This window comes from Rhinolophus ferrumequinum, chromosome 22 (genome assembly GCF_004115265.2).
Source record: "Rhinolophus ferrumequinum isolate MPI-CBG mRhiFer1 chromosome 22, mRhiFer1_v1.p, whole genome shotgun sequence".
NCBI classification, from domain to species: Eukaryota; Metazoa; Chordata; class Mammalia; order Chiroptera; family Rhinolophidae; genus Rhinolophus; species Rhinolophus ferrumequinum.
In genome coordinates this window covers 20,118,427-20,141,046 of record NC_046305.1, presented here as the reverse complement: position 1 = coordinate 20,141,046, position 22,620 = coordinate 20,118,427, and the positions used below count along the sequence as shown (strand labels likewise).

Sequence of the window (22,620 nt, the reverse complement as noted above, 5' to 3'; positions counted from 1 at the left end):
TCCCTCAGCCAAGAAGTGGTGCTGCCCTGTGAGAAGCACTACTTGGGTGTATAATAAAGTAATTTTTTATGTAAAATGTTCATTTAAAAGGTATCTATAAGCAATTGTTCTTTAAAACCACTTTGTGCTTATTAATACCTTAGCTTAGCTGAGTAGTTCCCTCAGAAAATGCTTTCAGGTGTGTATTCATTTTGGATACCTTCAGTTTTTGTTCTTTGTTTTTTAAATAAATGGAACCTTGTTAAAAGTGAAAAAAAAAACACGGAAAAAAAATACGTACCTGAGCCCTCCATCTAGTGATGAGTTTTTACCTCACTTCTTAGCTATAAAATTCTTCAGATGTGAGCTTTAAACTTTAACAATATAAGTCACTAGCACTGAAGCTTCTGTCTTATATTTAAAATTTTGAGTTTCATAGTTGGTCTTGGGCTTAGTATTTTACTATCTTTCTGTTTTTCCTTTCTCCTTCCTTCGCTGTCATGGCTACATTCCTTTCTCTAACTTTGGCTCCCAACTTAGCATGAGGATTTTATACCTACCAAAGACTGTATCTTTTAAATTTCTTTTTTCTTAGGAAAAAAAATTTGTTTTAGACCAAAGAGCATAATAAAAGACTATCCAAAAAATACTTATGTACTGATAATTTTTAAAAGTCATTAAAAATCAATTTCTTAATTAGGTACATAATTTTGTATATAATTACATTATGTGTGTGTGTGTGTGTGTGTGTGTGTGTGTGTGTGTGTACAGATACAGTTTTATTGCCAATTCTTACAAAGTTCCTCCCTAGCCCTGTTCTCTAGTACAAGGCCTTTTTTTTATTGTTTCAGGGAGTAAGGGTTGAGGGACACATCCTCTCTTTAAAGACATGCAGTAAAGATACTTGACTGTTGTTAGGACCCATTTTCAGATATCTAATTAGTGGCTATGACACACATGGGTGACCCTTTCTGAATTCTGAATTCCTAGGCTGGGTCACATGTTAGTGCTGAATGACGTGATTCAGACGTGATGTCCTCCTGCCTGTCCACACATAACTCAGCGTGCGGACTCTGATATTTGAGATCCTGGCAAGCTTACTGCTCCTAAAATTGAATTTGCCTGGTGAGGTGTCTCAGTTTCTCTTTTCCATGATAAATGAAAGTGAGGTGGGGAGCAAATTTAAAAAGTTTCACACAAGCTGAGTATCTAGCCTCTTAGGTTGTCTTACAATTGCTACGTTTCCGAGGAATCAGACTTCTCTCAAGTGTTGGAATTTTTCCTACACTGAAGAGTCCATGGAAGACAGAATGAAAGTAGGAAGTTTTAGATCTTAAGACACAAGAGAATGGCCTTTTAATTATCATCACTGCCTAGAAAAGGGGAGGTGTAATATAGTTAGACTCTCTGGTACTGAGGCCCAAGACTTAAAAATAAAAAGATTTAATATTGTATATTTTTTAATTTCTTAACCCTTGTCCCTTTCTCCCCTTCCCTGGTTCATTTCTGATCTAACCACTGAATAGTACTGAAGTGGTTATAAATAAACTGATTAGGCAGTCATTCTATCACTGACTGGTAAAACATTGAGCCCGACACTTCAGGAAGTGTAAACAGAAATAAAGATTAGATTCAGTTTCTAACTGGGCAAAGTAAGGAGATTTATTTGAGGAAAGGTGCTGATTTTTTTTTTTTGCATGTTTAAGTATATACTATGTTTCGTGAGGGCTGTAAGTTAGAGCCACTCACTCCTAGAGGTACCTTCATCGTTCTAGGAGTTTAACTTTGGGATTCTTACGCCTTGAATTAAAGTCTTTAGAACAAGTAGAATATGTAAGGACAATTTTCTGTGTTTTGAGCATCCCCAGAATGCATAGATGTAAATGTCTCTTGGATTTAATAGTCTCCACTTCCTACTTAAAAGTAGAGGGAGGCTTTTAAAAAAGTGAAATCATGTAATTATGGTAATGTTTTTATAATAAAGTGACAATAAATAAAAATTTATTTGAATAAAAATGAAGGATTTAAAAGCTCCCTGGGTTTTATTAGAGGAAATTAATCTTTGAAGTACTAAGTATACTATACCGTACTAGGATAGTCGTAACCTGTGAAAACACTTGTTACTAAAGTTCATAAAAACGTATTGGACATTAGTTCTCATTTCAGTCCACAATAAGTCCCACCCTCCATTTTTTAAAAATTTAGATAGAATTCATATTTAAAATTCTTCATTTTAGTCATTTTAATGTACACAATTCAGTGATTTTTTTTGTTGTTAGTATAATCACAATATTATGTAACCATCACCAATATCGCATTCCCAAACATTATTATCACTCCATACCTTTTAAGAGTCACTCTCCATTCCCCCTTGCCCTGGTCCCTGGCAACCACGAACCTGTGTTCTGTCTCTACGAATTTTCCTATTCTGGACATTTTATATTTAATGGAATTGTACAATACGTGATTTTTTTATGTGTACTTCTTTCACTTAACATAATGTTTATAGGTTGTCATTGTTGTATGTATCAGCACTTCATTCCTTTTTATCGCCGAATATTCCATTGTATGGATAGACCACATTTTATTTATCCATTCATCATTTGGTGGACATTTGAATTATTCCACTTTTTGGCTTCATGAGTAAAGCTACTATGAACATTCGTGCACACGTTTTTGTTTGAACATGTGTTTTCAATTCTCCTAGGAAAGTAGAATTGCTATGTCACATGGTAATTAATTCTATGTTTAACTTTTTGAGGAAACTTCCCCCCACTTTTAATGCTATATAAAGTGACTGGCTCATGGTAATTATTCAACAAATGCTGACTTATATTGTCATTATTATTCTTACCTTATTATTAAATTGTAAAAAGTTTTTTCAAGGCATCCTTTATTTTTTCCTCTTAGATCCTATAGATAAATGCAGTAATGTACATACACTCTGTTGGTGGATGTTTGGTTTTCCTTGAAATTTATTTTAATCTTTGGGTACACATTTAAGTTCTCCTGGGTATTATAATGCCTAGGAAACTGAGGAAGAGACAGTATCATGAAATGAAAAGCTAGAGGCTACAAGCAGAGCAAACCAATGGAGGAGAATATTGTGTTTCTACCAGGGAGTGTCTAGAGGCGAGGAGGATTTCCTTTTCCTTTTAACTTGCTGCTATCAGTTCTGCTTAGGCTTTGGGTGAAGAGAAACTTAATGGGTTGGGGCCCATTAATAGAAGAGGAAGGAGAATTTCTGTGACTGTTGAGATAGAGACTATCTTGAAAGTTTTTTCTAAAATATGCTACCTCTTGTGGCATTTTAGGAATAGGCCGTAAGTGAGACCCTTTCGGATGCTATTGAGCAAAAAGCTTCCTTTTCTGTTAAACTTTAATTAACCTAGCAAGGCAAATTAGACTCTGTCTTTTGTCTTCTTTTGCTTTGAAACATTACTTATGTGCCATTTAATCCAAGAGAGGAGTAGTAATAATTGAGTTGGATAACCTTATGAATCAGTATGTCAAAGCTCTTAACTACAATCTGAGGAATCTATTAAGTTTACTTAGTCATTCTCACAAATATTCTTTCCAGAGTCGCCTCCACTTTCTTCATATAAACGAGCAGTGATTCAGAGCCTCAGGAAAATGAAAAGAGAATAATGTCTTTTTTTCAAACACACATGCTAATAATAGTTATGGGAGTTTGTACTCCATCTTGTGCTGATTAATTCCCATGGCCTCCAAAAGGGATTGACAGCTCTGAGTCAGACAGCTGTCAAATGCATATCACCAGTGGCATAGAGTGAGGGAAAATATGATTCTTAGTTACATTTGTAGTATTGTGCAATGTGACCTGTCTTTTTATACATTAAAATGTAGCAATGCTTACTTGAAAATTCAAGATTTCTTTAAGCAAATTAACTGAAGTAAAATTTTAGAGGAGTTTTTCTTCCAAAAAGGATACCAAAGTGCAATGTAAACTACAGTTTTATCCTTCAAAATGAAGGGGCGTATAGCTTTAGGCTTTGGTAAAAGTCAGAATTCTTTTGGAAGAAAAACTGTCCTTTTGTCCCAAGAGAGCTGGTAGCATGTCTCAGGCACCTTCAGGATTTAGTTCATACAGTGTTCCTGGAGGTAGCTGGCTCGGGAAGATGTGAAAATGTCTGGGCTATGTAAAAACAGGACGCCACTTGAAGTGCACTGCCTAGCAGCTGAATCTCATCCTTACATCCAGTTTACCAGCTAAGAGGTGAGGGACAATGCCAGTTTTGAATTTTGTCAAAACATGTATAGCTAGATAGTCCTGATTTGCAGTAAGACCTGCATTGGTATCTTAAGCTCATTAATTACTTACTTTGGCTATTTTCATTCTGTTTTCTCAGATCAATGATAAAAATCCTTTCATTGCCCATTGGGACTCATTCTCTGAGCTCTAACGAAGCATGTCTAGGGGTCTGTGGTGACATCCCTAAAGATCTTTAAGGCACAGATGTGGAGAGGTTCAGAACCTCTATCTGGGAGTCCTAACACTGCTCTGCTAACTTGTTTGTTTCTTTTTCACGCTGCGCTAGGTCTCCACGCCCTGGCATCCCCCGACTGTGCTCCTGGGTCATTCGCAAGAAGTCACATCTGTGTGCTGGTGTCCGTCAGACTTTGCAAAGGTTTGTGAACAAATCTCCATATCAGTTTAAGAGGTAGATCATAGATTTGTAGGGTCTCCCAAGGTTAGCTTGAGAGTTATATAGACTTTCATGCTTAAAAGATCTAGAGGCCATCCAGGATCTATGTCAGCATTAGTTGTCTATATTCTACCAATAGAAAATTGTATTATGCTCTAAGGAATAAGGATGGATTTCTTGGTTCCCTAGAGTTAAGGTAATTAAAATTTCATCTTAAAATCTAAGGTTAGAAGAAACATAAATAAACTTCTTGTATATGTAGGGATTTCATATAATAGTAGCCCAAGTTCTACTCACTGTCCCGGCCCTAAAACCTGTGGGTTTTGGATTATTCTGGGTTTATAGGAAGTGTTACTTATGTGGAGATTCCTCTTTCTCATTTTGACATTTTGAAAGGTTTTGTTGCCTCTTGCTCCCATCTGTTTTTTATCTTCCAGAAACTTCTCATGGTTGGGTCTGCTCCTGGAATCCTGCTAGTTCTCTAGTACTGCTGTGGATTTCTTTTTATTTCTATCTGGCTGTATAGCCATTTCTGTGTTCATCTTCCTGATAGACCTTTTTGAAATCATTGCTTTAATTACCAGTAATTATATTGACGTTACACCAATGACATTTTTCCTCTGAGATTCCATGTAGCTTCCAATGAAATATCTGCTTTTAACATGGAGTTCTGTATCTTCGTAGAACTTACTAAGATGAATGGTTTTTAATTATTCAGTTAATTACATCACATCTTTGCAACCATATGTTGTCCTTACCTCTATGCACAGAAAAGAAACAATGGAAGTAGCAGGGCAGTTTACCTATAGTAATCCAGTGACCACCTTTTTAAAAAGTTTTTTTAAATAAATTTGTCCCTAGCCTTGAATTAAGAAGGTGAAAAATGATCTAACCTTTGAAATTGGAAAAATTTGGATATACTAGCTCTGCCACTTAATTATGGTGACCTTGGGCAAATAACTTTATTCCCATTTTGTAGATGATATTATTTGAGTACCATGCTTTTTATATTGTGAGAATTAAATAAGATAAAGAATGTAAATTGTCAGATACACAATAGGTGCTCTATAAATAATAACCTTTATTAATAGACTGTAGAGGAACTGGGGATTCCAAGCATTTTTTAGTAAGTAGTTAAATACGTGTGTCTTCTTTTGGCCTCCCAGTATGGAAAGGAAAAAGCTGCCAGTCTCTTGGGGGCCAAAACTTAAGAGAACGTGTGTTCTTTTTTTCTATCTCTTTAGTGACTGAAATAGAGAAATTATATAAACAAATGCTGGGGAACAGCTCTGGTACCAGTGGCCATTTGCCACAAGCTCTTCAAGCTGGACTTTCTCTGCCATAAAAGGCTTGGGACCAAGATCAGAAATGGTCAGATATTTTTAAAGGGGCAAAAGTTATTTTTAACTTCTTTCAGCCCAGTGAATTTGTTGTTTTCCCAGATTGCTCCTATACCTATCTGAAAAAAAAAATCTCAAAGGAATGGTTTCATTCCACTTGTCACAGCCTACTAGAGTTGTGGACTAAGTCTGGTCTTGCAAATAATCCCATTACTTCAGCAATAAGCCAGAGCGTGCAGAATTCAGAAGAAAGTCGTAGACATTGAATGGCAGTGACGTACACTGATTGATCATTTAAAAGAAAGACAGAGCAAAGAGGGTATCTTAATTAAATATTTCATAGTTATAGAGAAGGTGATAAAGATAATGACCTGCCCAACTTTTGAGAATGAAATGAAATGAACCTGGTTTATAGTGGAGCTGTAGGTTATGTAAGAAATGACTGGGAACGAAAGGCATACCAGCAGGATGTATGTAAAGAAGAAACTGGAGAGTCCACTTCTTTGGGAATCTGCAATGATTTCTGAAAGCAAGGATAGAAATAGGTGTTCTTTAGATACCATTTTCTATATCCTATTAGATCAAACAATAATTTTCTAGTCATGAACCTTTAAGACCCATCTACTTTCTACTTGGTTGTGAACCTTTGATTGAACCTTCTCAACTCCCTTCCTGGTTCTCCTTAGATTGCTACTTGCTCTGATGACAATACACTGAAAATCTGGCGCTTGAATAGAGGCTTAGAGGAGAAATCAGGAGGAGATAAACTGTCCATAGTTGGTTGGGCGTCTCAGAAGAAAAAAGAGGCAAGAGCTGACCCAGGTAAGGATCTTGTGCATTTTTCTACATTCTTTATGGTTTGGTTGGTTTAGTTCTGCAATACAGAGTGATAGGCTAGATTTGATACTGTTTTGGTGTATTTTTAAAGACAAGCACCATCTTCTTGACATCCTTTCTTTTCAGTAAATGTTTTCTCAGTGCTACTATGTTTATCATCTACACAAGGCAATACAATACAATGGTGGATTTACTTTAAAATGTTTATTGAACACCTGCTATGTGCTAGGTACTGCTCTAAGTTGCTGGGGAGTCAGCCATAAACGAAAAAATCAAAATTCCCAAAAATGTAAGTGGAGCTTACATGTTAGTGTGAGAGGCAATAAACAAGTTAAAGAAGTAAAATATGTACTATATCAGATAACAACAGTACTTAGGAAAACAGGAAAGGGAGAATAGCTAAGTATGCTGTTAAAATTTTAAATCAGGTGCCCAGGGCAGCCTCAATGAATAGACGACATGTGAGTAAAGGGAAGTAGTAGCCAGGTGACTGTTTTGACAGGCAAAGCAGCAAGTGCAAGAGCCCTGAAGCAGGAGCGGGCCTGGCATATTTTCTGTTCCTAAAAGAGGCTAATGTATCTAGATCCCCGATGGCCAGAGTGGGGAAAGGAAAGGGGGGGAATAGTAATGGAAAATGAGGTTCTTGTACAGTTTGGGGTTTTATTCTGACAGACAAAAAGCTGTCAGGGGGTTTTAAATAGAGGGGTATCATGATCTGACTTTTTTTCACTTGACCATTCTTACTCCTTTTTTGAAAACATTGTAAAGCGATCAGGGTAAAAGCAGGAAGCTAATTTTAAATAAAAAATCCATTGGAATAATCCAGGAAGCAATGATGGTGACTTGAAACAGATTAGTAGCAGAAGATATGATAAGAATCTGCAAATTCTTGATATATTTACAAGATAAGAGCCAACAGAATATGCTGTGAGATCAGATGTGGGATGTAAGGGAGATGGGTTATCAAGCATGACTTCCGGAGCTCGGTTGACCTGGATAGGAGTCACTGCAGGAGAAGCAAGTTTGGGAGGGGACAGCTGAAGTTCCGTTTGGATGTGTTGTTCGGTTAAGATTATTAGATACCCAAATGAGATGTCAGAGAACAAGCTAGATGTTTAATTCTGCAGTTCAGGGCTGGAGTTGTACATTTGGGATTCATTATATAGGTGGAAGTAGCTATCGATAGAAAAGAGAATAGGTCTGAGGTCTGAGCCTTGGAACACCCCCGTGTTTGGAGGTGGGAAAGGAGAAGGCACAACCAGAGAAATAGGAGAAGAACCAGGAGAGTATTGTGTCTTGGAAGCTGAATAAATGAAGGAGAGGGGGATGATTTTAGTTCAATGTTTTTGGCATTCCACATGTGATGAGGGCTAAAAACTGACCTTTGGTTTTGGAAATATCGGCATTATTTGGTAACATTAATGTGAGCAGTTTCGGTGGGAGTGTTGGTGGACTGATTTGTGTTCAGAAGGGTGGGAGGAGAACTTGGAGACTACAAGTACAGAAGGCTGTTTCAAGGAGCTTTGTTGAAAAGCAGAGAAATGAAGTGGTAGCTGAATTTAGAAGCAGTGTTGAAGTTTGTTGTTCTGTTTTCTTTTAACTGGGAATGTAATACATTGCACGTGATTGGAAGGATCCCGTAGCAAGAGAGGAAGTTGATTTAGGGAAATTTGCTGGAGCGATGCCCTCAAAGTAAGTGCGAGGGGATGATAACTAATACGCAAGTAGGAGGGTAGGCCTTTGCCAGGGCTGTGGATAATTCATCCCTAGTAATTGGAGAGAAGGCAGAATACATAAGCACAGTGAAGGTAGGTGGGTAGATGGGCAGAACTTGTGGAAGTTTCCTTCTGATCTGATAGCTTCTATTTCCTTAGTGACATTAGGAATCAGGATCGTCAACTAGGAATAAATATGAAGTGGCAGAGATTTGAGGAAAATCAAGTCCGAAATAGTCATGTAGAGAATAGAAGAGCAAATGAACCATGAAGTGGGATTGTTGGGCAGTAAGAGCTTGAGGCCAGCAGTCATTCACTGAAAGCAGTCAGCATGGTTGTGTGTCTGCTGCACAGGTACAGGCACACTGTCAGTGGACAGTTGGATTTAACCAGGGATGTGGTTTATACCCACAAGTATGAAGGAGCGAAAAGAGGGGCCAAGGAGCTATGATTGACTACAGGATTTAAATTGGGTGGGGAGGGAGGTGAGGATATCATGGGGTTGGGGGACAGTGTAAAAGTGGTAAGATCAATGAATGGAAAATCCCCTAGGGATGAAGCATGGTTGGAATTGGAGTCCTAAAGGGAGTTGGGAAAAAGGTGGTGACTGAAATTGAAACACTGGAGGATTTGCAGGTATTGATATTAATAAGGTCAAGGAGTACGTGGCTTAAGGGAGAAAGGACAAGGCTGTTGTAGAAGAAGGTCAGGAAACTGAGGAACAAGGTATTGGCAAAGTCACGAATGTGGATTTTGTAACAGCCATGAATTGACAGGGATAGTGATGAGAGTGACAGTGAAACAAGAGCAAAAACTGTCCAAGCACTGTTGCCAGCCAACAGGATCCTGATGTTATCAATAGCTAGACAGTAATAAGCCTGAAATTCAAGCCTAAAGATTCATTTTACATTCGCCATCAAGGCCTACGGTAGTGGGAGTTGAAGGTGAGACAATATATATTCATTTTTCTAAGACTTACTTATTTCGTCTTGTGTAAGATGTAAGCAAAACTAGACTCCAGAGGGGTCTTTTACTCTAAGTCTACTTATGAGCATGTAAAGTCTTTGATGCCTTTATTTTTGGTTTTTGGTTTTTGCTTTCTTTAACATTTTTTTATTAGTGTTACAGTTGAACAAGTCAACTAGTTGTATAAGGGTGAGTATGATAACTGGCAGTCCCCAGACACTCTGCCCCGCAGGTCCCCTTTCCCAGAGCCAATCATTTCCTAATCTTTTAGCTGATTCTTTGATATGTATACCTGTATCTCTAAAACATGTTTGTGCTTTTCTATTTCTTTGGGGTTTTTTGTGTGTGTTTGTTTTTTGTTAGGTTTTTGTTGTTGTTTTGGTTTTGTTTGTTTGTTTGCTTGCTTGCAGTTTTCAACATTATCTATTGACTTCTATGTGAGATGAGGAGTTAGCTCTCATACCTGTGTCCCCACCACCACCAAACCTCTGCTCGCTCCCCATTTCTCTGTCTTCCCAAGACAGTGTCATAATTTTAGTTAGATCAAGAGTTATTATATTTTCTATTGAGAGTGTAGCTATGTGGTAAACTGCTGTTACTTTTTATTTTCTGTACTTTTTCCCCCTTGAGGCTTTTTTTTAGAGATTTGTCAAGATATATTCACATACCATAAATTCACCCATTTAAAGTATACAGTTCAGTGGTATGGGGACAAAGTCCCAGAGAGCAGTTTCCAGGCTCTCGGCCTCGCGTGGGGTGGTGCTGGCTCCGGTAGTGAATGACCATTAACTGTGATTGGTTGGCCATCAGCTGTAACCGGTTAGCCAATTGGCTACTGATGTAACTGCAGGGCTGCGTTGATTGGTTGGTTGGTTGGCAGGCAGAGGAGTGAATGGCAGACTGCAGATCGTGTGGCTACTACTGCGTGTGTTTCCCCCCCAGCCGCCAGAGAGAATATAGTGGTATCACTCCCCTACCTATGGCTCCGTGGGTGTTCCTTTTTGGCCTCGCCATATCCTGCGTTCTTATGTGGGGAGCGGGACCAGAGGCCCCGCAGGCCGCCCTGCACAACAAATGGCGCAGCCAGCAGGGTCTCCCGTATGACAAGTGGTCTTTTATATATTCAGAGTTGGGCTGTCATCAGCACAATCTAATTCTAGAGTATTTTCAACACCCAAAATGAAGGTTCCAGTTTCTCCATATCCTTACAATTGTTATTGTTTATCTTTCTTATTTTAACTTAACCATCCTAGTGAGTGTGAAGTGGTATCCCGCTGTGGTTTTGATTTCTATTTCCCTGATGATTAATGATGTTGAACATCTTTCCATGTGCTTATTGGCCCTTTGTATATATTTTCTTTCTTTTTTTCCCCCCTTCTTCTGCCTCACCCACCCACCCACTCCGGTTCGAGGCATTGTTTCTCAGTCTAGTTGTGTAGGACACAGCTCCCTGGCCCATGCTGGTGTTATGAGTTTTGCGCTCCCCCCGGCTGAGGCAGTCGGTTGGCCAGTCGCAGCAGCTCACAGCGCTCGCCAGTGCCGGCCACTCAGGGGAGCCACCAGTCACTCATGGCAGCACACAGTACCTCATGGCATGGCAGCCTGCGGCAGCTCATGCTGGCTGATGGCCACTCACGCTGGCCACAGGCCGCTCATGGCGGCCCATGGCAGCACACAGCAGCCAGCAGCAGCTCACGCCAACCTCTGGCTCCTCATGGCAGCCCAGCTCCAGGGAGCGCTGTTGTTCACATTCTTAGCTGTAGAGGGCGCAGATCATTGGCCCATGTGGGAATCAAACTGGCAACCTCAGCGTTAGGAGCTCGGCGCTCCAACCACCTGAGCCGGGTACCACCTGAGCCACCCGGCCGGCCCCTGTATATTTTCTTTGTGGAGAAATGCCTGTGCAGATCCTTTGCCCATATTTTAATTGGGTTATTTGTCTTTTTTATTGTTGAGTTGTAAGCGTTCTTTATATATTCTGGGTATAAGTCCCTTGTCATATAATGATTTGATAATATTTTTTTCTCATTCTGTAGGTTGTCTTCACTTTCTTTATGGTCCACAAAAGTTTCTAATTTTGATGAATTCCAATTTATCTGTTTTTCTTTTTGTCATTTGTGCTTTTGATGTTGTATCTCAGCAACCATTGCATAACCCAAGGTCATTAAGATTTATTTATGGTTTTCCTCTAGCTAGGAGTTTTTTTATTTTAGGGCTATAGTCCATTTTGTGTTTATTTTTGTGTACTATATGAGGTTAAAGGATCCAAATTCATGCTTTTGTTGTGGGTATCCTGTTTTCTCAGTATCATTTTTAAGAAGGATTATTCTTTATCCCATTGAGTTGTATTGGCACCCTTGCCAGGAATCAGTTCACCATAAATGTAAAGGTTTATTTCTGGATATCCTTATGGTAGTACAATATTGTCTTGATTACTATGACTTTGTAATAGGTTTTGAAATTGGAAGGTCTGTGTCCTCCAATTTTCTACTTCTTTTTCAAGATTGCTTTGACTATTCTGGGTCTCTTCTACTTCTATATAAATTTTAGGACCAGCTTGTCAGTTTCTGCAAATTAGCCCTCTGGGATTTCAATAGGGATTGCTCTGAATCTGTAGATCAGTTTTGGTAGCATTGTCATGTTAACAATGTTGTCTTCTGACCCGTGAACATGGGCTACCTCTCTGCTGCCTTGTCTTTATGTGTATTTTTCTCTCCCTATTTTTGGAAAATAGAAAAGAGAAGAATCATATGAGGAAAAGGCCATCAGTATTTCTACCACTCATACGTAATTTTAATTAATATTTTGAGGAGTTTTTTAGATTTTTTTTCCTTACCCATAGCGATTCTTAACAGAGTCATAATTATATATACATTTGGATTTCTGGGGAATTTTTTTCACTGAGCATGATGTTCTAAGCACCTTCTATGTTATCTCTGCAACAAAACATTTAAAATAGTCCACTGACTATGTGTTCCATAATTTACCTAGCTACTGTCTTGTAGTTGAATATTTTGTTTCTAGTATTCTGTGAAAATTTTTTTCTGAATTTTGAGTCCCCCCTTTCCATTAAAATAGATTCCCAGAGGTGGAATTTCTGTTACTGGCTATAACCATTTTAAGATTGTTGATTAAAAACCTATTTTAACTATTTTTTTTTTTTTAGTATATCATTAATTATACTTAGTTTTGGAAGCCAAGTCACAAAGTTACACATATTGACCAAATTTGGACCACAATAATCACAACAACATATAGCTATTATTGAGTACTAGCACAATTGTGTCAAGGACCCACTTCGGTTATCTCATTAAATTCCCCAAACAACTGAAACTGAAGCTCAAGGAAGTTACACTTGCCTAAGATAACACAGCTATGAGGTTGAAGTAGAACCAGAGTCCAGCCCTTGCAGTCTGATTGTGGAGCACATACTTGGAAGCACTCTGCAATAGAGCCCAACACAGCAAAGCTAAGTTCAAGTTAAGACCAGACCAAGGCTTATACCTAGGTTTCTCCATTTCTGGGTGATGTTCGACTTACTCTGAGGAGCATTACCGGGCAACAACCCTACGTGAGTGTCATACTGGCCATTCAACCCTGTAAGCCAGCTTCTAGCAACAGGTTGCCTGCTGCTGCTAATCACACTGCCGCATTGAAAATTATGTTCTGCTTTCTCAAGCTTCTCATGGCCACCCCAACCTTTCATTGCTGTTCTGGACTGCATATCTTCTCTTCTGGCCTTCTAACACACCTACTGGAAGGCTTTAAATCCCAAGGCACAGCCCCTTTTTCCTCTGCCCTACTTTTCCTAGCTAGCAACTGCTCTATGGCTCACTATTGTTTCACTGTATCAGCCAGAAAGCTCATAGCACTGGCAAGGCCAATGGTTCTCAAACCTGGCTATGCATCAGAACCACTTGTGGAGCTTTTTAAAAGTTTGTGTCCCCCGAGATTGTTCACTAGGCCTGGGGTTCACTAGGTCTGCAAATGAAAAGATTCTTTCCTTTTGGAATAATAACTGGGGCCAAGTACCTGTATTTTTATAAAGCTCTGAGTCTGGTATGCAGCAAGGATTGAGAAACTCTGGTCTAGGCATTATTGTGTGACAGAGATGATTATCCTTATCTCAAAGAGAAGGAAACCTTACCCGTTCTATCTCAAGAGCTTGCTGCAGTCACCTAAGTCAGCAAAATACTTAGTCTTTTTCTTTTCTTTTTTTTTTTTGATGCCTAGAACCCCACCCTTATCATTCTCAGCAGGAATGAGAGATTGAGCAAACATTGTTTATAATCCCTGATTAGGTACATTTTAGGCACTATACCTAAAAAGGACTAAATCATCATCACCTACCCGAGGTGCTCGCTGTCTAGTCCAGAAGGCAGATACAGAAGCTATAGTACATTATAAATATTATTCCTAGCTGTATAATAAACAAAAGGATATGAGAAATCATTTCCTAGGGGACAGAAGAGCTCTATGGGACAGGAGGAAAGAAGTTTGTGAGTGAACATTGTCATCAGAGCCTGGAAACACGAGGAGAATTTTTGCCTGGCAAAGAAGGGGCAGACTTGGCATGAAAACCACATGAACAAAGGCAGAGATGTGACCGTGCACAGCTTGTTCAGGAGGCAGTGAGCAGTGTCCTGCAACAGGATCCTAAAGTAGCGTCCCGGGTTTCCCCAAAAAGAAGGCGAGGTCTTACATTAACTTTTGCTCCAAAAGACACATTAGGGCTTATGTTCAGGGGATGTCATCCTGAAAAACCGCGCTAGGGCTTATTTCCCTGTTAGGTCTTATTTTTGGGGAAAAGCTGTTAAAAAAGAATGTAGTGCATCTAATTGTACCTATATGAAGAGATATAAAGAGAAAAAGAAAACACTATTCAGAGACAAGAGCAAATTGTAGGACGTGTATGTATATAATAATCCATTGGGTTTTTTTAATGTATGATATACATATACCTTAGTGTGTGCTAACAGGCACATAGAAAATTGTGGAATGCACATTAGAGTGAAATGAGAAAGTTTATATAGAGGACTTTTTACTTTTTACCACATTCCCCTCTGCAACTGAACTTTTTTACCATGAACTTTTGTTACTTTTATAACCTAATTACTGTTTTTAAAAAAAGATTTAAATTTGATCCAGAGTTTTGTTAATCTTCAAAGTTAACAGTCTTCTCTTTGACCCCCATGGTCTACTCCTTCCTTAATTATAATGTCTTGAAGGAAGAAGAAATGCCCCAACTTTCCACCACGTCAGATTTCCCGCTGACCTTCAATAAACACTCAGATGTCTGCCACTCAAGTATCAGAAACTTATACAGAGGGTGCCAAAAAAATGTACACACATTTTAAGAAAGGAAAAAACTGTATATTAATATTGTAACACTCAATATATACCGGTAACAAAAGGTGGATACAAGTCACGTGTATACATTTTTTTGGCACCCCGGTACATCTGCTTTGAGCCTGGCCCAGCTTTCCCTTCTCTTCTAATCCTGTCTTCGAATCTGCATGTTGTAAGATGCATACTCTTTTAGGACTTTCCTCTCTACACCTACATTTCAACCCACTTGATGGCACGGATGAGTAGGGCCTGGCAGTGACTGTTGACCTGCACTGAGGAGTGAAGCAAATGAAAAGTTTCTTTCCTTTGGAGATAATAACTGTAATGATGCTCTAGAACGTGAGTGTGAGGACTGTCACCAGACGCTCCGTGGACAGGTCCCTGTCACCAACTCCCCTGCTATAGTACATTCTAACAAAATGGGTTTTCTGGTAATGATCTTTATTGAAGGAGCAGTATCATTTTGGCCATCTCTAAACATATGGTTGATGAGAAAAGTTGAGGCAGAAGTCAGTTTGAAGACTTTCTCTGTCATAAAGCAAGGCTGCCTTGAGTAGTGAAAATGAAAAGCACAGGATAAAATTTGCCGGGTGACTAACTGAAACTAGTTCTTGTGAATCTTTATTCTAACTAAAAGAGAGACTGTATTTTTATGTCAGCCCATCATCCTAAGTTCAGTTGCATATAAATGCAATTCATTGATCTAACTGAATTAAATATCAGAGCTGAATTAGGTATCAGCTATAAGTCAAAGAGTTTGTGACTGACAAATAAATAGATGCCTTTTCCTTGTTATTTGAAGACAGGAACACTACTCCAGAAATCTAGAAAGTTCTGAAGGAACGTGAGAAAATAACAGTGTTTTCTGTGGCGGGGCCTGAGAGGGAAGAAGCATGAATTTTGTAAGAATTTGCCTGGAGTGCTTGCCATTGCCTGTAAACAAAGGACAGGACAGAGGAGAGTTCTATCACTGCTGAATTTGCTTTGAAAGCAAGCATTCAGTTTCTGAAAAGTTCTTTGACATTCTTTGGCTTGTGGAAAATAGGAGCCATGTGTAAATGAAGGTGGAAAACCACATGAGGCCTGATAACCTTAATCATTGATGGAATTACTTACTGTGGAGATTAAAAACTATCTCTATTTAGCAGAGAAGGAAACTGAGGCAGAGGAGGTAAAGGGTTGTGCTCAAGTCACATAGTAGATGATTGTGCCAGATTTTTGACCTCTGCACTCCTGTGTAAAAGCCTGTCTGCCCTAGCATTGCTCAAAAGTACAGGTAGGAATGCTAGTAGCTACTTTCCTTATGAAGACAAAATATCATTAGCAACCTAAATGTCTTACTGTTACCTTAGAATACTTTGTAGCTATTAAGCATGATAATATAAATCTGTTCTATTAGTGTGGGAAATGTTCATGATAGGTTAAGAAGCAGGTTACAAAATAATACAGGTATATACATTACGGTCTCATTTTCGTATAGAAAAAATTGAGGTGTATAATATTTATCACATGTACAAGTATAGGGAAAAAGGCTAAAATGGTTTAGCTGGATGCTTTTAAATTTCTCTTCTTTTAATTTTTCTATATTTTCTAGAGTTTTACAAGTTTATGTTTTACGATGGGTGGTTGGGAGGCTGGCAGTTAGGAAAAGCAAAGGAAATTATGCTAGGAGTGTGGTAAGAATCAAATGATTTATGTGATCTCACTGGGAAGTCGACCCTTGGATGATTAAGTTAGTGTCATTTTCCTTGATTCAGGGATTTTCTTTGGCTTTCACATCTGATTTTTGTGACCTTCTTTTCTTTTTCAGTAACAGCGACAAGTAGCCAGAGTACTCCTGCCAAAGCCCCCAGAGTCAAAAGCAGTCCGTCTATTTCCTCCCCCTCCTCAGCAGCTTGTGCTCCAAGCTGTGCTGGAGACCTCCCTCTTCCTTCAAATACTCCCACGTTCTCTATTAAAACCTCTCCTGCCAAGGCCCGCTCTCCCATCAGCAGACGAGGCTCCATCTCCTCTGTCTCTCCCAAGCCACCCTCATCTTTCAAGATGTCCATTAGAAACTGGATGACCCAAACACCTTCCTCATCACCGCCCATCACTCCTCCTGCTTCTGAGGTCAAGATCACATCGCCAAGAAAAGCCCTTATTCCTGTGAGCCTGAAGGCTTCCCAAGCAATGGCTTGCTCTGAGTCCAGAAACAGAGTGAAGAGGAGGCTAGACTCGAGTTGTCTGGAGAATGTGAAACAGAAGTGTGTGAAGAGCTGCAGCTGTGTGACAGAGCTGGATGACCCAGTAGAAAAGCTTCATTTGGATCTGTGCTGCCTTACTGGTAACCAGGAAGACCTTGGGAAGGACCCCGGAGGCCCTACCAAACCAAGCAAGATGGAAGGCGCCAGTATGAGCGTCTCGGAGCCTCCTTCTCCTGCCAGTCCTTACGCTTCAGAAGGCTGTGGAACACTACCTCTTCCTCTGGGATCTTGTGGGGAAGGGTCTGAAGTGGTAGGCAAAGAAAATAGCTCCCCAGAGAATAAAAACTGGTTATTGGCCATGGCAGCCAAACGGAAGGCTGAGAATCCATCTCCACGGAGCCCGTCATCCCAGACCCCCAATCCTAGGAGGCAGAGCGGGAAGACTTCTCCGGGCCCGGTGAGTCCGGAGTGGTGGGAAGGGGGCAGGTATAGATCCCTTCTCAGAAGTCAGGTGCCTTTTTTTTTTTTTTTTTTAAGTCTATTTATTCCTAGGGTTGCCAGATTTAGCATATAAAAATACAGAACAAATATTGCATGGGACATATTTATACTAAAAAGTTTTCATAGTAAGTTATTTGTTGTTTGTTTGAAATTCAAATGTAACTCTTGTGTGTGTTGTATTTTATCTGCCAACCCTACTTACTCCCGTTAAAATCACTTCTGTCAAAGTCCATACCCCTCAGCCCTGTTGCTGATTCATCCAAGCCTCCTCATCCTCTAGGACAGGGGTGTCCAAACTGCGGCCCGCGGGCCAACTGCAGCCCGCAATCCATTGTTAATTGGCCCGCAGCAAATTCCAAAAATATAATTAGTTTACTTAAATAAACCAGGTGAGGCAATACGTACTTCACCTCGAGTGAGTGGCCCGGCTGTTTGTGGATTTTACCGCATATGGCCCTTGGTGAAAACCGTTGAAAAAAGTTTGGACACCCCTGCTCTAGGATATCAAGTCAAAAATAGCTTTCCTCTTCTTTGTTTGACATTATTCCCTCTGCCCCTTTTCTTATCTCCCCAAGCCCCTGGCAACCACTTTTTATAGACTCCCTCTCCTTTTTACAGAAAAGCTGTCATTGATGGGCAAGTTCCCAACATCCATAAATAGATTTCCAGTTCGTAATTATAGTTTATAATTATTTAAAATAAAGTGAAACTTAGATATTTACAAAGCAATTTAAGTGCAGAAAATCCTCTAGATTTTAATGATTATCCCCAATCTCTTACAGTTAGTCATCTTGCTCACACAAATATTTTTGGCAACTCAGCTATATGTATACTTTTTTAAACATTCAGCTTAATTTTATTTATCTTTTTAGGGCTCATATTTTATTGGTTGATAATATTTAAGTTAAATAATTCTAAAAACAGATATTGCTCGGTGGCGGGATGGCTCAGTTGGTTAGAGCGCGAGCTCTTAACAACAGCGTTGCCGGTTCAATTCCCCATGGGATGGTGGGCTGCCCCCCATGCAACTAAGATTGAAAATGGTGACTGGACTTAGAGCTGAGCTGTGTCCTCTACAACTAGATTGAAGGACAACGACTTGGAGCTGATGGGCCCTAGAGAAACACACTGTTCCCCAATATCCCCAATTAAAAAAAAATTTTTTTTTAAACAGATATTGCTGACAGAAATAGGTTTATAGCCTTGAAAAGCAAATGACTCATTATAATGGTGGAGGCAGAAGTAGCTGTGAACATTGGGTGAGCTGTGGGCACCAGTCAAAGGAAACAGAAAGCTTCCGTTCATCAGTTATAAGTTAAGGGGAGGTGGGTTAGGGAAGTTTCTACTGTAAGTCATAGTCGCTCTTGCTGTATGTTAAGGAGAAGATGGTAGAATGATTAAAATCCAATCAAGGAGTCATGATCAGCGACGTCTGCCCTTTTAAAAGGCAGAAGGTGGACAACCTTAGACGAGTTCTTGTTTAATAAGTGTTCATATCACCCACCTACTATCATGAAGCCTATCCCATAATTTTAGGAAAAATAGACTAGATATATTTTAAAGATTACTTCGAACGTAAACTGCAACCAAGACCTTGCTACAGAACTTTTTATTTTAAACACTCTATGGAGAGTTTCCTTTCTTCTCTCAAAATTATCACTATCTGCTCTTTGCCCATGGCCAAAATTTCTGTTTTTTCAGAGGAGCTGATCTTAGCTATGTGTTAGCATAAAAGCAATTACTTTTTTCCCCCCTCCCCCACCAAAAGCAACTTCAATGAAAAACTTTTTTCACTAATGTGCAAATCTTAGAGTCTTTAAAAAATGGTGTGCTGGTCCAAGACATTTTGGGTTTTAAACAACAAAATTCAACTGAGTAAATCTGCAGCTCTCATCAGCTTTATTCAACAATTCATGAATCAGGCAGCATCCCTTCTAGCAAATATTAACAGAAAAGAGCCCCGAGAAGCTATGCAAAATGAAAGGCTTTTAAAGACAGAAAAGGGGGAGGGAAAAGAAAGTTAAAAAAAAATGTGTTATTTCAGGCATGGTCACCTTCCCTTAGGGAAAGGCAGGGGGTCTGTCAGACAGGTTACCTCACTGGTTTTGATCAGGAAATTCCAGATTGACTGGTTAAAGGTTACTACATTCCTGGGAGAGGCTGAAACTGCAGTTTGGTTATATATTGCTGGTCTGGGTTTGCTGAGGTGGGGCTTATTTAGCACACGTGGCTCCATTTGGGGCCTGTTGTCTCTCTTTTTTAACACTGGTTTTATCATTTCAATCTTTGAAGCTAAAGTTTCTTTGAAAGAGTTTTTTTCTTTACGTACATGGCGATAATGTAGACTTCTTCAGAAGAGGGTGGCACTGCCATTTGAATACCTACCTATCTTGTTTGTAAATTTTGGAGGGTGACTTACTCATTTATTTCAAAGAGGATCGTAATTGTAACCTCTTTGGTTCCTATTAGGTTTAACTGGTGAATATTTTCTGTTCACATGAAAAGTCCCAACCTTCCTTGCATACTTTCGTCTGTTAAATTTTTACTATCTTCAGTACAGATGACCCAAAAGAGACATTGTCCTCAAAGTATTGGGGACTGAAAGCTGGCTGACTAAATAGTCAAATTGTTAGGCATCCTAAGTTAAAATACCCTTTAGTGATAACTCGCCAGGGGAACTTTGTCTTAGAAAATCTCTGAAATCTTAACTTTCTTCTTCTAGGTCACTATTACTCCCAGCTCCATGAGGAAAATTTGTACGTACTTCCATAGGAAGTCCCAGGATGACTACTGTAGTCCTGAACAGTCAACAGAATTATAGAGCTAATCTGAGTAAGTTAACTGAACTTTGGCCCATTCAAACACGATAAAAATACAAGAGTGACTCTATACCTCTGGTCTTTAAGAAAGCTACCAGTTTTTTTTTTTGTTTTTTATTGTTAGAGACAATCCTTTCAACTCTGAAATTTACCTAGTGTGGTTCTACTACCATAGTATATACACAGCTTCCTTGGGATGAATGCTGTATTTAAATTTCATAAAGCAAATTTGTCACTCTGTAACATGTTGAATAAGTAGTCTTCACTTTTTAAATTATGCATCTTCTCTACAATAATGACATCCCAGCTCATGAGGCCAAAAACAAGACTTGTCTCTTGTTGATCTGAGACTTTCTATGCACAATGTGAAGTGTGGGCGGGCCGCAGCAGGGCCTGTCCGAAGGCCAGCTGCGGAAGACGTCTGCTGCAGACTCCTGCAGCTGTGCTGCTCAGACACGTGTCGTTTCATTGAAAATATATAATCTTTTCACTATACTTCTTTGAGGATTTTTAAAGTGTATCTAAAAATGCAATGTTCAGATAAGTACATTTATGTCGATTCAGTGCGTGATTCAGTGATAAATCTCGTAAGTTAAAATTATTTTAAAAGCAGTCAACTCTTTGGAGAAAGTAGGAGGACACTAGAAACCTTCCATTTGTCTTTTTCCCCTGAGTATATCTCCCACATGAGATTTAAGTTCCCCATATTTTTGCTAAGCAGTCTACAATGTTACCAACCCATTATCATGTTCTATTAGAGGTTATGATTTTACCATTTACGAGAGGAACGTGTTTATAAACTCAATAGTCATACACTGAAGCTGGGGTTTCAATTGAGTCCTCAGTTCTCCAGGGGCTGCAACTTTTTTAAAAAAGTCATCAGATTTTAAGAAAAAGTAATGATTTATTGATATTATAAAAGAAGGTAGATCCGAACTGAAAATCCACAACCTAAAGAATAAATCTTAGTTTTAACTTGCTTTTTTTGGATTCTTTTCATATACATAAAAAGCAATGACTTTCTAGTCATGGCATTTTCTCTTGCTATTTAATAGAGTGTATAGACGGACTCTGTAATGTGCAAAATATCTTGAGCATCACCTCCCTTAACCAGCAGATCATCTTGAGGTGAACTGTTGTTTTATATTTTCCCCTGTTGTAACCTAATAGAAACAAGCTCTGTGTACTTGAACTTGGAAGGGGGTCCCCTTCCAGTCATGAAGCTTGATTCGTTTTATCCATGTCCCTGAGGACTGTGTAGATGTTATTCATATTTTTGTCATAATTTTAAAATCTGTTCTTAATGATAACTCTTTAAGTCCTTGGATTCTTATAAGTTAAGCTTGTAACAACCAGAACTGCAAAGGTCAATTAAGCATGAGTTCTGGTTTATCCAAGGAGAACAATAATAAAAGGAAGCCATAGAATTGCTGTTTCAAAACAAAGTGTACCGTAGCATTAACTGAATATTCACGAGCTCTACGTATATTTGGTGTTTGCTTTTTTTTTTAGTTCACTGTGGGAAGGTGTTATTTATGACTAATACCTGCCAATAATGCTATATCTCTTTCTTGATTTGAAAGAATCTTTAAAAAAGAAAAGGATAACTAAAGTAGATGATTTTGTGCTTTGTATCCCTGCACATCTCCTGATAGCTCTACTCAGTGAAATTAGGGTAAATGTGGCTGTCAGAAACTGCTGAGAATCTACTGGGTGTAACATGTCCCACTTGGAAAACTAGTACTTCAAATGAGTGCCAAAGGTCAAATGTAATGAGATAATAATTATCCCTGTTTGTGTCAGTATCAGACTTTAAGCTGATCCGGAATAATAAAGCCTTTTACCTTATCTGATGTCCTTTTTTGAGCTTTTTGCATTAACCTAGAAGCAGTCTACACAAAAAGTAATCAAATCCCTTCTGCTTGTTCATTGAATAAAATTTGTTTATTCCCAAGGATATGATTTAGTTCAAGCTGAAAGAGGTTTTAATAAAATACATCTTGCTTAGTCAGACTTTTAGCGTTTCAGATGGCTTGGATTACTTGAAGGAGGGTGGAGTGATGTAGTTCTTTTTCTAAACTAGTATTTCCAGCCCAAGCTTTTCCATTTGAATGCACTCCAAGCACTATTGCTATGATGCTGGATTAGTTTCCTTTGGCTATTTCAACACAGGCCCTTAATTTACTTTTTTCAGGGTTAAATAATTAGTCCTTTAAAATGTCTCTTTCAATCTTGGCTGCACATTTAACTGATGATAAATC

General features: G+C 39.0%; 1 protein-coding gene across 4 annotated transcripts in view; it reads left to right on the top strand.

The window, feature by feature from the left end:
- DTL (denticleless E3 ubiquitin protein ligase homolog) overlaps positions 1–22,620 on the top strand; it is a 70,290-nt gene that overhangs the window by 29,469 nt on the left and 18,201 nt on the right. For 2 of the 4 annotated variants that reach the window (XM_033093163.1, XM_033093164.1), the window contains 4 exons: positions 4,539–4,628; positions 6,673–6,808; positions 16,664–17,496; positions 20,263–22,189. In XM_033093163.1, the coding sequence (XP_032949054.1) occupies positions 4,539–4,628; positions 6,673–6,808; positions 16,664–17,496; positions 20,263–20,361 (1,158 nt within the window). In that variant the 3' untranslated portion in view covers positions 20,362–22,189. Of the gene's footprint in view, positions 1–4,538; positions 4,629–6,672; positions 6,809–16,663; positions 17,497–20,262; positions 22,190–22,620 lie in introns of those variants that run through there. The other 2 variants (XM_033093162.1, XM_033093161.1) reach the window with 2 other exon arrangements.